The sequence below is a fragment of the Kwoniella bestiolae genome, chromosome 1 (assembly GCF_000512585.2).
Source record: "Kwoniella bestiolae CBS 10118 chromosome 1, complete sequence".
Classification (NCBI taxonomy): Eukaryota; Fungi; Basidiomycota; class Tremellomycetes; order Tremellales; family Cryptococcaceae; genus Kwoniella; species Kwoniella bestiolae.
The window spans coordinates 3,157,065-3,171,231 of record NC_089241.1 but is presented as its reverse complement, the minus strand read 5'-3'; the positions used below and the strand labels follow the sequence as shown (position 1 = coordinate 3,171,231).

General features: G+C 47.0%; 5 protein-coding genes across 5 annotated transcripts; 1 reads left to right on the top strand and 4 right to left on the bottom strand.

The window, feature by feature from the left end:
- Positions 1-564: 564 nt before the first annotated feature.
- On the bottom strand, positions 565-4,474 carry I302_101208 (uncharacterized protein; the record flags this gene model as incomplete). Its single annotated transcript, XM_065869248.1, has 7 exons — positions 565-606; positions 688-863; positions 968-1,112; positions 1,258-3,159; positions 3,239-3,915; positions 4,074-4,247; positions 4,375-4,474. The coding sequence occupies 7 exons, from the start codon at positions 4,472-4,474 to the stop codon at positions 565-567; spliced, it is 3,216 nt and encodes a 1,071-aa protein (XP_065725320.1).
- Positions 4,475-5,463: 989 nt separating this feature from the next.
- I302_101207 (uncharacterized protein) lies at positions 5,464-7,494 on the bottom strand (the record flags this gene model as incomplete). The annotated part of the gene is made up of 7 exons (XM_065869247.1): positions 5,464-5,521; positions 5,586-5,704; positions 5,774-5,998; positions 6,069-6,753; positions 6,821-7,009; positions 7,097-7,306; positions 7,391-7,494. 7 exons carry the CDS (start codon positions 7,492-7,494, stop codon positions 5,464-5,466), a joined length of 1,590 nt encoding a protein of 529 aa, XP_065725319.1.
- Positions 7,495-8,780: 1,286 nt separating this feature from the next.
- On the bottom strand, positions 8,781-10,059 carry I302_101206 (uncharacterized protein; the record flags this gene model as incomplete). The annotated part of the gene is made up of 4 exons (XM_019191211.1): positions 8,781-8,822; positions 8,885-9,071; positions 9,203-9,562; positions 9,956-10,059. The coding sequence occupies 4 exons, from the start codon at positions 10,057-10,059 to the stop codon at positions 8,781-8,783; spliced, it is 693 nt and encodes a 230-aa protein (XP_019047959.1).
- Positions 10,060-10,576: 517 nt separating this feature from the next.
- I302_101205 (uncharacterized protein) lies at positions 10,577-11,651 on the top strand (the record flags this gene model as incomplete). Its single annotated transcript, XM_019191210.1, has 4 exons — positions 10,577-10,846; positions 10,913-11,071; positions 11,153-11,168; positions 11,242-11,651. 4 exons carry the CDS (start codon positions 10,577-10,579, stop codon positions 11,649-11,651), a joined length of 855 nt encoding a protein of 284 aa, XP_019047958.1.
- Positions 11,652-11,916: 265 nt separating this feature from the next.
- Positions 11,917-13,395, bottom strand: I302_101204 (uncharacterized protein; the record flags this gene model as incomplete). Its single annotated transcript, XM_019191209.1, has 3 exons — positions 11,917-12,695; positions 12,947-13,160; positions 13,258-13,395. 3 exons carry the CDS (start codon positions 13,393-13,395, stop codon positions 11,917-11,919), a joined length of 1,131 nt encoding a protein of 376 aa, XP_019047957.1.
- Positions 13,396-14,167: the final 772 nt, after the last annotated feature.

Here is a 14,167-nt window from a genome sequence, read left to right as displayed (position 1 = left end):
GCGTAGCATAGCATCTTCCTCCTTCCCCCTTCTCCCCTTTTACGAAAGATAATGCCCTATTTTCTGAGCGTACGATCTTATTCTTCAATTCCAACTGAACCTAATTTTTGTCTTCTCTTTCTTTTTATTCTTTTTATGAAATAATAAAGCCGTAGTGTGAGAAGTATGAGCCGTAGATGTGATGAGACGAGATGAATTTGATCTTTTAGCGGATGAACTTCAGTTCTCATAATTTCTAACAGGCAATCGTCCATTTATGGTGCATCTCGGCAGTCTCATTTTGGTGTAGCGTGCGAATTTCTTCGATAGTATTATCATTATTACAATTGGATTCAAGTGATTGATCAAGTCGCATCTCATCAACCATCAGTCGATTCGACTGATCAAGCACCATCCCAAAGCGTAAAGCGTAGAAGCAAAAAAAAACCAACAAACCCAATGAATATATATAACACAGATAAATTACAAGATATGTCATGCGAATATGGAATGATGATGATCACGATACACTCATTCGTATGACGTCCCGCCCGACGTCCGAGACGTACCCAACTCCCAACTAGACTAATCTTCAAGATATTTCACCCCACCTTTAAGGTACCTCAGCTGCCCAACAAAAACCCAATAACAAACGTCAGCTCTCTTTCCTTTTCTTTCTCCTGTAAGGTGATGGTGATCTGAACTCACCAAGAACTGCTTGAAATCGTCCAACACAAACGGCACGATAATACTCCCCACAAACTCCGAGGTCCTCTTCAGGCGAGATTCGATATTCCTATAAGACTGTTCAGGAAGCGAGGCGTAGGCGGCAGTACATTCCATTTGTCCGCGAGAGGGAGAAGTGAAGTTCAGGAGGTGTTCGTCTGGGGATACAAGTGAATAACGAATGAGTCAGCTGATGTGATATATTCACACCTTCGCACCTCGACTTGCTCGGTTCGCAATAAAGGAAAAAAACACCACCCACTGATCACCTGCGCACCTATACAGAGATTTGCCAGCAGATCCACATACTTGTCTGTCCCCTCCATGCCTGACTTGTCGGTGGTGCTCCTGGAGTTGGTCATCTTATCCATGGATCGGCTGATCCGCGATCCCCAAGATTTGGTGGTCTAGACGATGTTTTATGATCAGTGTCAGTTCTAGTATTGGAAGCGTTACACCTTGTATCAAGTAGCACAAAACACGACTGAATAAGGATCAAATGATTTGAGAGAAAGAAAAAAACAGAGAGAAAAGAGAAGAAAATCCACCCACCCCACCATGTTTCTTCCCCTTCCATCCCCCACTTGCCAAACCCAACATGACCCCACCCTTACTCAGAAGCTTGTAGGTATTATCCATCTCCTCATCCAACTCATCCAGCGTCAGACAAAACTCCTCAGCGAGCTTACTATTGTTTGCTCCCCCTCCAGACCCTCCGGGGCGAGAATGTCTTCTCGGCCCATTCAATAGTCCCTGGCCAGTTATCCGTATCGACTCGAAATGCAATATCAGACTCTCGAGACAACGCATCTTCACCTCCTGCGCGGCGATCTTAGGGGGTCCGATGGTATTTCTACCGTTCTGACTCAGGTTCCAAATGGACGATGAAATATGAATCGAGCCGGTCAAGTATGATCCACTCCCTTCTGGATCCATCGAACTGTGTAATACCCTAAGTAAGTGGAAGGGTCGATGAAGTACTTCGGAGGGTTGTGTCTCAGGTAGAGGGGAGATTAGCGTTCCTCCAGAAGTGGCGGTTAAAGCGGTATCAGGTAGAGGGGGTAATGATCTTGGTGAGATTCCTGCTCGGTTGGTGATGTTGACTGGAGGGGCTAGTCTCCCTCCTGCGCCAGCGGGGGAAGGACTATGATGAGTCTCGATCCTCAACCCCTGATTTTCAGCTGAACCTGACGGTTGTCTAGATATCTGAGGAGGTACCATCCCTATACCCAGCTGACTACTAGATGAGAACGATGATTTATGGCGAAGTTGATTGGTAGGTACGGGCGGGATAGACGATCCACCCGGTCCCTGATCTATACCTATACCTGCATTGGGCCGTTGTCCAGGTTGAGACTTCGCTCGGATCCTCGTACCGATACTACTCTGAGATACGGACCGTACAGACGAATTCGAGCTCGATACGGGGAATGCAGCTGTCTGCTGTGGCTGATCAAGTAAAGTAGATATCGTACCAGACAAAGGACGTGATTGTCTTCTCTGCGAGATTGTTCCCTGTGTAGTAGTGGGCGAAACTAGTAAGACCCCTTGCGGGGTGGGAAGAGGTTTTGAAGATCCCGTCAAGCTTGATTTCCTAGGTTGACCATTCTGCGACGAGGCGGAATTGGGTAAAGGGGGTAATGGTCTTTCGATATCACTTTTCACAGACTGTGGTGAGTCCGGTATTACCCTTCTGTTACTCTGGTTGGAGGATCTTCTATCATTTGAGGACCCCAATGAAGAGGGCATATGTGATTCTCGGGGTGTACGAGCCAACATCTCAACTTTCTCGTCTGCTACACCGTCTATGCCCGTTAGGTCAGCCTCCATATCTAATCCCATGGATGGTCTGTTGGGTCTCTTCAAGCGGGACTTGGAGGATGAGGGTGATCCCTCGGTATCCCCGCTGATGGACGAAGAGGAAATATGAGATTTCATGGGTGTCGATGTATGAGGAGTGTTGGAAGGTGGTGAAGTGGGATACCCGAGGCCGATGGACGGTATAGATCCTTTCTGTTGAGAGACGCTTGGTGCAGCTATCGCTTGGCCATTCAGATTCTGCTGGTTGAGCGAAGTCGGTATATCTGTACTCTGACTTCGCTGTTCCATCGTCGGCGGTGGGGTGTCTTGAGGGATTGCGGGTGGTTGTGCCTTTATTGCCGAAACAGCAGCTTTCGGACGAGCAGGACTCAGAGCTGAAGCATCGAACGATTGATCCCCACTATCCGCCAACATGAAATTTCCTATACCCGTCATTCCACCATCATCTAGCGACGGACGAGGCGTACCCTCTGTACTTGATGTGGAATGTGGTACGAGCGTAGAGGTGGAAGTAGATGGTTGAGAGATATGACGAGGTTTTGAGGGACCTGCCTCTGCTGAGGCTGGGGTATCGGCTTCGGGATTGGTTTCGTACGATGATAAGAGCTGTATACGAGCGACATATGCGTCGTGCTGCGCCGATTGGAGAACAATGCTCACGTCAGTAAGAAATAGGCTGGAGGGAGAATCAATTTGAATGTCAACCACTCACAATCCCCCTCAACGTACGTCCCTCTTCCTCGCTTTTCCCCTTCTTCCCACTCTTCTTATCTCCCGCAGGTTCCACCCCGACCCTCTCCATGACAGCTTTCAACCTGCTGACCGCTTCCCTGTATGCGGCAAGTGCACCGAGCACATCATTATTCTTATCCATCTCTACAGCTTTCTGGGCTAAGTCCAAAGCGGTCTGAAGTAGATGACGTGAAGGTGTTCTTGGTGGTTTCGAGGAAGGTCCGGCAGTTGCACTGTTTGTAGGCTGAGGTTGAACATGTTCGGGTAGTTTCTTATTGAGTGTTATGGGTGTACCCAGACTATCATGCTTCGTACCGGACGGACCGGGTTGATTGAACAATGAGCTCGCTCTAGGCGAGATAGTTGGAGGAGTATTGCTCTGAGAGGATTGTCTGACATGATTCGGTCTCGAGGGATCTCTATCCTTATCTTTCTCTTTATCTTTAGGTGGGGTATTCTGAGTGAGGGTAGTGGGTAATGGTGGTAGATCGTTGGAGGGTGGTGGACCGGATGGACCGGGACTTGACGGTCTACTTGAGATCATACCTGATTTCCGGAGTGAGGAGAGGGATGATAATCGCGCGGAAGGTCTGGGTCGAGAGGATGTTGCGAAGGGGTGAGAGGATGGTGCGGGTGGAAGTGGGGGAGGATCTGAGGCTGTGGGGTATGGGTGGGAAAAACAATTAGCTTTCATTGACTTTCATAGAGAGCGCCTCTCTACATGAAATCCAGTTTACTCCTCATTTATCCACTATTCTGCTTTCCTGCTCAAGGCGTATATCTTGATCGTCAGGAGAGAAACAACGGATACTCACGCGGTGGTCCAGGTGGTGGAGGAGGCGACACCCCCACCCTATTCCCAATCATCCTACTTGACCTGACAGCGTTGCTCCGCGTCTCGTGCTCCCCACCCCATCTAGCCGATACGTCCAGATATCCCTCATCGAGATTGGGTGGGGTAGATGGGTTAGGGATAGATGTTGAGGTAGCTATAGTCGCACAAGATCATAATCAATACTATCTTCCTAAGTATCGTAGTAAACTTCAAAGATGTTATAGCATGGATTTCACTACCCTCATCAGAGCCCAGAAATGTCAATTGTACAGGCCACTCACAAGATACAGACCCAGATATCGTCCTCACTCTACCATTGGCACTGGTACTCAACAATTCATCAGGTTCCAAGCCCGATTCACTCCTTGATACCTCCGACATCTCCTCCAGGACTGGACTAACACGGAGTGATAGATACGCTAACTTCTTCCTCTTGATATGTTCTTGGGATGAAGAGGTTTGAGAGGGTTTAGTGAGAGTGAGAGCTGAGAATTCGGATCATATGACCTGTATATCTTCCAATCAAAGGTGTATAACACAGGACAATGCGATCCAGTTGGAGTAGAGTTGATATTCTCCCACAGGTCTGTACTTGATCACAATGAATTCGTCTCCGATCAGCTTCTCAGATTACTTGCACACCAAAGCAGAGAGGGTTCAAGTCGTATCGTTCAAGTATCGGTATCGGTGTCGGTCCTGCCTTTGCCTTTGCCTTTGATTCACTTCACTTCACTTATTCAGTCCGAGCTGTTCAGAGTGAGGGTAGATCGCGTTCTTATGTGGTCTAGTTCGAGTTGGTGCGCCGTGATGATATGGGATATGTATGATTTATGATGAACTATGACTATGCTGTGATATATGGTATACTGTACGTTGTATCTCATCAAGCACTACTTTACGAGTGTCACTCTCATGCATTGATCGTTTACTCGTACTACTAACTTAGTACCAAGACAACAAATGCGATCAATCGCCACGTGGCAAAGCTAAGGTACGCGTTCATCCTGCCTGTACATGTAGTGTTCTCCTTCGATGGATTGCAAGATGCACTGTACTCTCATTTTTGGATTGACCAATCGTATATGCTATTCGAGCACGAGCAGATGGACATGATCGATTCACGGACCTCGTCATCATCACCACGGATGGGTAGCAATTGGAAAGCGAAAAGTAATGCATCAAAATCATAGTCCAATCAAAATATCCTCATCATCTCCTAGATCAGACAAGCTTCAATTCATAGCAGTAGCGCATGAGACGAAGCTCGATCATATATGGGTGGTATATAGCCCTCCAAGCTGCAAAGCTAAAATTATGAATATTCACATTCCATCTATTATCTTCCCCAGTGACTGATCATACCTACCTCCTTAAGCTGGTGGAGCTCGAGGTGAGAATTTGAGTCGAAGCTCATCTTTGGGGAAGATTCTACACATTCAGATAACATCATCAGTGTTGTGTCCTTGGTCTGGGTAGGATAGAGCAGACTTACGCAGCGATAACTTTAACTTCCTCTGAATCGGGCGTCACTTCATGTTCCCAATTCATCAATACCGAAGCGGTACCGAGGGTAGCAGTGACGTGCATGGATGCGTATTGACCACCGATACACTGATCAAACGGACACAACATTTCAGCTTTCATCGTCTAATTCATCAAGGGTGGAGAGATTATGCTCACCTTGTGAGGTCCACTTCCCCAGACCAAATAGTTCTGAGGCTTCGATTCTGCCAAAGGTTCAGATCCATCTTCGTTGGGCAACCATCTCTCAGGCTTGAACACGTCAGGTTCGGGATAACATGTCTCATCGTGCAGTGAGTTCCAGAAGGCCGGGATGATCATCGATCCTTTGGGGACGGTGTAGTCGGGTGAGACGGGGAATGCTTTGGTAGTTTCGTAAGGGACCTGTAACACCACAAGTCAACCATTAGCTCCGACAATCTTATACGGGAAGAATGGGATTAGGTAGACTCACCATGATCACAGGGGGTCTGAATCTCATAGCTTCCTTGACGACCGCTCGGGTGTACACCATATCATCTACCATATCCAACGTCAAAGGTCTATCCAAGTCGTTTCCTCTAATCCTGTATTGCTCTTCTCTGATCTTAGCCAAAACTTCAGGGTGGTCCGCGGTAAGTTGGAAAGCATAGACGATAGCAGAGGACATGGCATCCTGAGAAGCAAACAAGAACGATAACAACACCATGGCAATCTCCCTATCAGAGTATTCTCGAGAGAGCAACTTGGTAGTTTCCCCATCGTCCTGTGCCTTTCTAGCTTGGATCATAGCTTTGACCCATTCGTCCAAGAGACATTCCGACTCGGCATTGGGGTCGGCCATTCGGATCTTGGATTGCGCACTGGCGGATTCAAGGTACTTCATACATGTTTTTCGGGCTTGGATGGCATTGTAGATCTTGGTTCCTGGCCATGCGAATGGGAAGTTGACCAATTCCAAGGCGACGGTGATCAACCAGTATTTTTTGTTGATTTCGTCTCGTTGAGCATCAGTGACGTATGGACCGATGAACACGGCAAGGGAAGTGTCCATGTTCAAGTCTCGCATTTCCATCATGTATGGCTTGGCGGGGGAAGGGTCGGACATCCATTTACCGAAGTAGGATCGGTAGATTCGTTCTTGGATGGGAAGGTAGACACTGGATAGCAGTACAATCGATATGTCAGTTGCTGATCAATCTAATTTGAGTTTAGGAAGCAACTCGCGATAAAGCTTGTTTGGTGAACAAGACGTTCAAGGCTTTTCTATAATCGGCGTGGACTTTTCCGTGGAGGAAAACCCAGTTATCAGGGGAAAGAACCTTCTTGGCAGAAGCGACAAGACATGGTTCAGCGTGGTTGGGAGAGTTGAGAATCTTTCTGGCCATCTCGTTGGACGATCCAATGACGATGAAGCTGGAAAGAGCGGAATATCAGCTCCTTCCCATTCATAGACACGCGTGTAGGGATATATATGATGGCTTGTGGATGAGAGCCGCTCACATGTTGAACACAGAGACAGCCGATAGGGGACCAGAGTTCCACTGAGCCTTGTAATTTGCCAAAGTGGGATTCAACGAATCAGCGAATTTACCAATAACAGGTATCGTCCATTTCGCTCCTGGCAGATGAGCCTTTTTGGTTCGATAGACCAATTGTTCTAAGAGTAATAATGAGATGACGAGGGTTAAGATGGTAGCTGTTGTTGTTTTGCTAAACACGGGTCATGAACAGAATCCGTCAGCCTTATTGCTTTTGGGGCGGTATATATAGGAAGAGAAGAGAATGATCGCTCACGTATCAAAAGTGAATTTAGCTTTGGTCAACCCTTCCAAACCCCATGTTCTCATCGATGAGAGATCGACCAAAGAAGTTGGTCTGACAATAGTTTGAGAAGCCATCTTGCGTCGATTGCCCTACTCTTAAAAATGGGATGATGTTGTTGATGAATTATATGAACAGATGAAGATGGTCGTTGAAGGGAGGGGTAGGCAAATCGATCGATGAGAGTTGGTGGTGGTACGATTGGACGATCAAGTCAGACGACAGATGACAGATGATAAGGTTGGTATCGATTGGATCGTACGATAGGTGAATATGAATGGTGATGCATGTCATACGTCAGCTCATCGATCAACGACACACACACTAAACATGGCAAAAGGAGTGGGATTGATGTGATTGCATGGAGCAAGCTGGAAACCCCCCAAATTAAAGCCAAGAAACGTTTCTTGGCTCAAGCCACACCGACAACAGAAGGACTGCCACTGGCCTGTTTTAAAGGTATATGGGGAGACAAGGTATGCATGAACTCACCTGTTTTTAAATTTAAATGTCCTAATGGTTAAAGAGTGTTGAGGTAGATGGATAGTACTCAACTAGACGTGTATGTTATAGATGGGTAGGTAGATTCGTCTTTCCAAGCTCTCTCTTGAGGGTGCACCACCAGATAATAGAGCAACACTAAATTTTTTCCTTTTCCTTTTCTCACAAGCGGATGCGAATGGACCCTTTGTTTACTGGTAAATGGTTGCGGGCGCGCGGTTCGGATTAGTCCGAGCTGAATTGTTGATTACTAAAGACCCGTTGTTGCTCGTTGGTTTACAGTGTCAATTCGACTTTGTCAAGCCAGATGGATGGACCGAACTGATATTGTCGATGATGGATGGTGATGATGTAGGATCGAGGAATCAACGTAAAGTGAACAATAACAAATAACAAATGATATTGATCTGATATCAGAAAATCAGAAAATCAGAAAATCAGTCTATGGGTGATTCCGGAAATACCCATTCCCTCCGCCAAACCAAACCGAAACCAAACATCGTACGATTTTTAGAATCTATCGAATGCAAAAAAGGTTAAATCGCCTCCCACCGTGTATTTAACCAGTGAAATGGGGTTACGTAAATTGGTTGTTGACGTACATGGCCGCCGGGTGAGTTTGAGATGCATACAGATAGATGCTCAGAAGGTCCAAACCATGTTACACATATACATTGCAGAATGATGTGTTGCGAGCAAAGATCATTCATCTAGATACAAGTCCAGCGGTCTACTCTCTCAATCCTCTTCTCACGACATCTTTATTATCCTCTTTCTCATCCTTCGCCCTTCTTAGACTACTTCTCGGTTGTTGTTGTCGTTGCAGTGTGATGTACAATCCAACTAGAGAGGGTGAAAGCGACTAATGGCTGCTGTATACCGTGGCAACTACGATAGCCACACCCTACAAGGCCGTGCAGACCTTCAGCTCCCGATGAACTAGAAGAAGGTATCACCGTGACTTACCATCCCAAACACTCCTGAGCCAGTGATCACTGCACTTTTCCCACCCCATACGATCCAGCGGTAAAGCCTATTGGCTAATTCACTCTCCAATCCTTCTGGGTCGTATTTCAAGCCGTCGTCTTTGGCCCCCTCGGCATGATTGCCAGACCAAATCGACAATAAGCCTAACACCAGCAGAGCAGTGGGACTAAGCAATGGTGAAGTCAGCATATGTCATCACTCTCGCTATGACTCTGCACTCCATCGACTCGTCGCATCGTAAGACCCGTTGCCCATACAATCCTGCTTTCTGGAGCATGTGTAGATCCGCAAACTCACGATCCCTTGTGATGACTTCTCTTCCACACATATATTGAGTCCAGCAAATGCAAGAATGTGAGAAGTGAGAGGTACATCAATCTCTCTATGAGAGAGAGTTGTCTAAGCTCTTCTTCTTCGATGATTTCTCGCAGACGATCCGTGTCGATTCCTGCAGCTTGCTTTGGCTGGGGCGGTCGAGGAACGGCTGGAGGAACGGGAGCTAGGGCAGGGGAGGGGGAGGAAGCAGAGGAAGCGGAAGGGGCATGAGCAGTCGGAAGAGCAGGCGCAAGAGCAGGAGCAGGGGCAGGAGCAGGAGCGGATGAAGCAGCTGGTGTATGAGCACGATCCACAGTAGCTGCTTGTTGTTCGGAGCTGCTCCTACGTGCAATTCTCTCAGTAAGTCTGCATAAAGGTAATTAGCCATCTCTCAGACATTCTGTGCGAGCGCTCCTGATAAAAGGAATAGCAGGAAGTGGGCCTTGACAATGTACAGCTGTAGAAAGTGCAGGAAATCTGATGAAGCTCAAACCGACTCGCCTTCGTTCCTTCCAGCCCCTGTTCAACTCCTGCACCAGAGATCGAAGTCCAAATAGCTCCTTCCACCCAGCAGTCATCTTGAAATGTTTGGTATGACGATAGCTTAATGGAAGTGATAGTAACCAGCGGAAAAGAGAATCGCATATAGTAGCATGAACATGGATAACAATAACACAACGTTTGATACTATGAAAGTGTCTGACAGTCCTTGTCTGCTGTAATCAGTCAACGCACCGCTGTGGGTGTCCTGGGAAAGTGCCTCTCCTCTTGCGCGTCTGATAACCATGTACGATTGACGGATGAGCTGACGAGATACCATTGGTGGCCAGTCTTGCCATTGTCCCTCTGCTTGTACCCCTATTTCTGTGGTCATCGTATTTTCACTGATAATCGTCGGGTATACGGTCTCTTGAGATCTGTCATTGACGCACGGTCCGTTAATTTGGCTGTTCGTGATGATACACCTTCTCTGGATTCCCGCAAGGTCGTCTCAGATGAAAGGAACAACTACGATCCACACAACATGATCGTCTCTCCGTGTCTCACTACTGATGCTACCCAATATGATCTTCTCCCCGTGTTCACCATCAATGTGTCAGTTCATTCGACGGCGAAAGGTTTCATTCTGTACCCACTCAAAATAGTGCAATATGAGCATAAATTCTGCCTTAGCAGGAGGGTTCATCAATGGGATTGGCGTTGGTACTTCACGAACGACTCCTTGCACTTACGTCCACCATAAAAAGTGGAGGTTGTTCTCCAACGATCAAATCAAGGTACGCAGACCGCTTATTTGACGAGACATGTGTTGTTATAGCTGCGGCTCACCCCATTTCACCCAAGCCCCTCGACACGATGTCCGAACATATACAGCGAAATCACGTCAATCAGGAGCACAAGCACGAGCATTTGCCAGGCCCATCGGAAGGTTATCAGGGCCTTGATTTTGTCCTTGAGACAGCGTCACCTCCTCTACTTTCGGAAACCCCATTCATCGAAAGAACGATAATATACTATCACAGATACCAAACCTGGACAGAGTTCTTTCGCACTTTGACGGGTCCCGCTATCTACTTCGATACCTTCCGGAACACATGGTACGATCAAGAAGGTATATTTCACAAGGTCCGTTCGCGCCAGACGCTCTTCTCTCGCCGAACAGCATGCTTATCCTTCTCTATACCAACGTAGGATACCGTCACACGCAGACAGCTAGCGTCAGCTTGGCTAGCTGGACTGAACAGGTGTAGGTTCCATGAAAACCTTCTGGAGTATGTCGAGAGTGGTTCTCAAGATCGACAGCTTCTTTCTTCTGAGATGAAGGAGAAATTACGTTCAGCCGAAAGACTAGTAAGTTCAACTTTTCTTGTCTCCAGCGTACTCTACCCCCATCATCCTTGACAGCTGACTGATCATGCACTTGATGTACAGTGGCGAATATATTTCAGTAAGTATAGTACCGATTCATCTCATCAGCGACGGCAACGATTAACGCATTTGCGTTGCATGCTGTTTCGTAGCCGAGATTGATCAGGCCATAAGATTATTATCGGAATACGAATCGGCCAATACCACCCCTGCACGATGGCACCCTTATCATCCAAACTTCAATATCGAAGATCCCCAAGAATCTCAGATGCTGAACGGTAGATCCAAGAAAGAACATCTGACAGCTCTGTTCATTTACATTGCATTACGGGTCCTGTATCTTGAAGAAGAGGGTTACGATCAAAACTTTTCCGAAATGATCGATAAGTTGGATTGCGCACGACATCGTGTATGCAAGATCAAAGGTCTATCTACCTTTGATTCTGACGACGAATCGGACCCGCCAGCACCATCCGATCGAATCGAGAGACCGGATACGGATCATACTCAAACCACAAGTCAGTCGGAACTCAGCGCCATCCGCAAACGCATCCCCAGGTGATGTCGATACATCATACCAACGAATCGCACAATCTCACCTAGAATTATCAGGACGACTCAATTTTGAGTACAGACCAAAACTCATAACCAAATGCGATGTCGACGATCGCCTCCAGATAGAATGCTCTCAGACTTGAATTTGTATTTTGTGTATTACCGCGAGACATATGGATTGATTCTTTGCTTGATGTATAGATCATCTTGGACATATAGTATATTTCATATCTTATCCGATGGGAAAAGGTGTTCGTACAGATCTACCAACCTCATTCATCTCTCAACACCCTTCTCACCACGTCTTTACTGTTCTCCTTCTCGTCCATCGCTCTCCTGAGACTACTTCTAGGTGGTTGTTGCTGGTGTTGTTGCTGCTGCTGCTGCTGCTGCTCTTGCCGAGAACGATTCATCTTATGTTCCACTATCCCTGTCATGGTAGGAGACAGAGGTGTCCCATCGCTGGAAACATACGTCGAAGCGTCATTGGAGGAGGACGAAGCCCCGTAATTCCCACTTCTCAGCACCGAGTAGGCATTCGTGGGTGAATCGCCATTATTCGATGAAAGGGCTGTACCATCTACTGGCGATTGCCCTTCATCGTCACCATATGAATGTTGGTATGGCGGAGGAGGTATATAAGGTCCAACGTCTCTTTCCGGTTCTCGTTCTCGCTCTCGTTCTTCAGCCTGGGTATGCACGAACGGCGTGATCGCCTCATGATCCCTTCGTTCATACGAATTCACACTTAGATTTCTCCTCATCAATTCCCCAACAGAGACATTCCATAGCTTCCTGTTGGTTTGGGTGACCTCGGATTTCGATAATGACAATTTCGTGATGATTTTGTAGATCCAGTATCCCCATATTAATAGGCCAACTACATGGAGGGAACTGAGGGCGATCTGGGCGGACATGGTATTGCAGAACAGGTTTATGGAACCTATGGGCTCGTAGGGGTATTTGCGCGTTCCGCCCGATTTGCCAGATTCGTATAGCCTTGAAGAACAGGAGGAGGGGCCGCCGACTATACCTGATACGATTGCGTTGGCTGTGATGGGGAGTTGAGGTTGGGTAGATAGGTGATGATAGGTGATGATAGGGGTGAACACAAGGAGGATAACATTTGGTCATGAGGGGAATAGGATAGGCGGATGAGGTCGAGTGATTGTAGTGTTACCAGGAGTTATTAAAATTATCGATGCGACGGCGAGAATGGGATTGGGATGGTAGCAAGTGACAGATATGAAAACAAGAATCAGTACACTCTCTATACTGCACGTGGATGAAGTACGATCTCACCAAGATAGAGACCCCCCTCATAACCCAGATACACCACCTCCCCCCACGCTCTATCCCATTTCGTCTGTTTCCTCCTCGCTGTCAAACCGATAGTCGCAGGCACATACACCAACATCCCGAATACCGCAAAGGCTTGAATGGAAATCATCGTCATGTGCGGGGTGAGGAAGAAAGTGAGCAGGAAAAGCATCATGACGAAGATCATGTGGAAGCTCTGTTTGTATAAAAGGAATCAAGTGATCAGTTGACATGACACGAGGAGAATTCATATGTATTTTTGAGATCAGGTTGTTGACGAGGGGTGGACATACCAATGCGAAATACCTTATGATAGTCGATCGAGTATCTTTGACTTTCCGCTCATCCTTCTCGCCTTCATACGCTGGTTGACGTTGATGCTGCGATTCGGCATCATCGGGATATACCCCTCGCTCGCTCCGCTCGCTCATCTTGATGGGAAGGTTTGACTTATACCGGGGCTCTCTTAAGAAAAATGGGTATATACTCGTATACGTATGAAAACGGAGATCGAATGTCGAGAACAATTTATGGGCGTGGAGCTCTTGACGATATATACTACACAGACTGTGGGATGTAATTGACAGATCAAGACAACTCGTTATATTTGTTGTGCGAGTTTACATGCTTCGGAGATGCAGTAGAATTGGTCTGGCTTGGCTTGGCTTGCTTGAATGAGTACCAGGTCCACAAACAGTGGTTCTCCGAGCACAGCGTCAATTCCAATATGCGATATGCGAAACCGGTCTAAAATGGAGCATAACATGCTAGTCTGTAGCGGATATCAGGGTATCGATCGCGGAGAGGAAGAGGCAACGTAATGCAAGATTAAGTGTACTAACTGTAGGATTCGAAACGGTGACCATGTTATTTATTGGGAACAAGGAAGAAGAGTCATTTCGGACACCCTCAATCTGCGGAGCGACTGTACCATGCATGTTGTATTGACAAAGATTAGATACGGTGATTCAATGAATGCATGGATGGTCCTTGCTACAGCGCCTTGCTGCTCGCTATATGGGCGTACGGGAAGGAGGATCGGAGGAATGCCAGCGCCAGTATCAGAGTCAAAGTCACGTGATCTGGGAGAATAACCTTTTCTTTGTTACGGTTGCGAAGAAGTTGAGCCAAAAAAAAAGAAGATAAGGCGAGGCATAATCAAGGATCACCATTACCATACAAAGCAAGGACCAAGGACCAAGA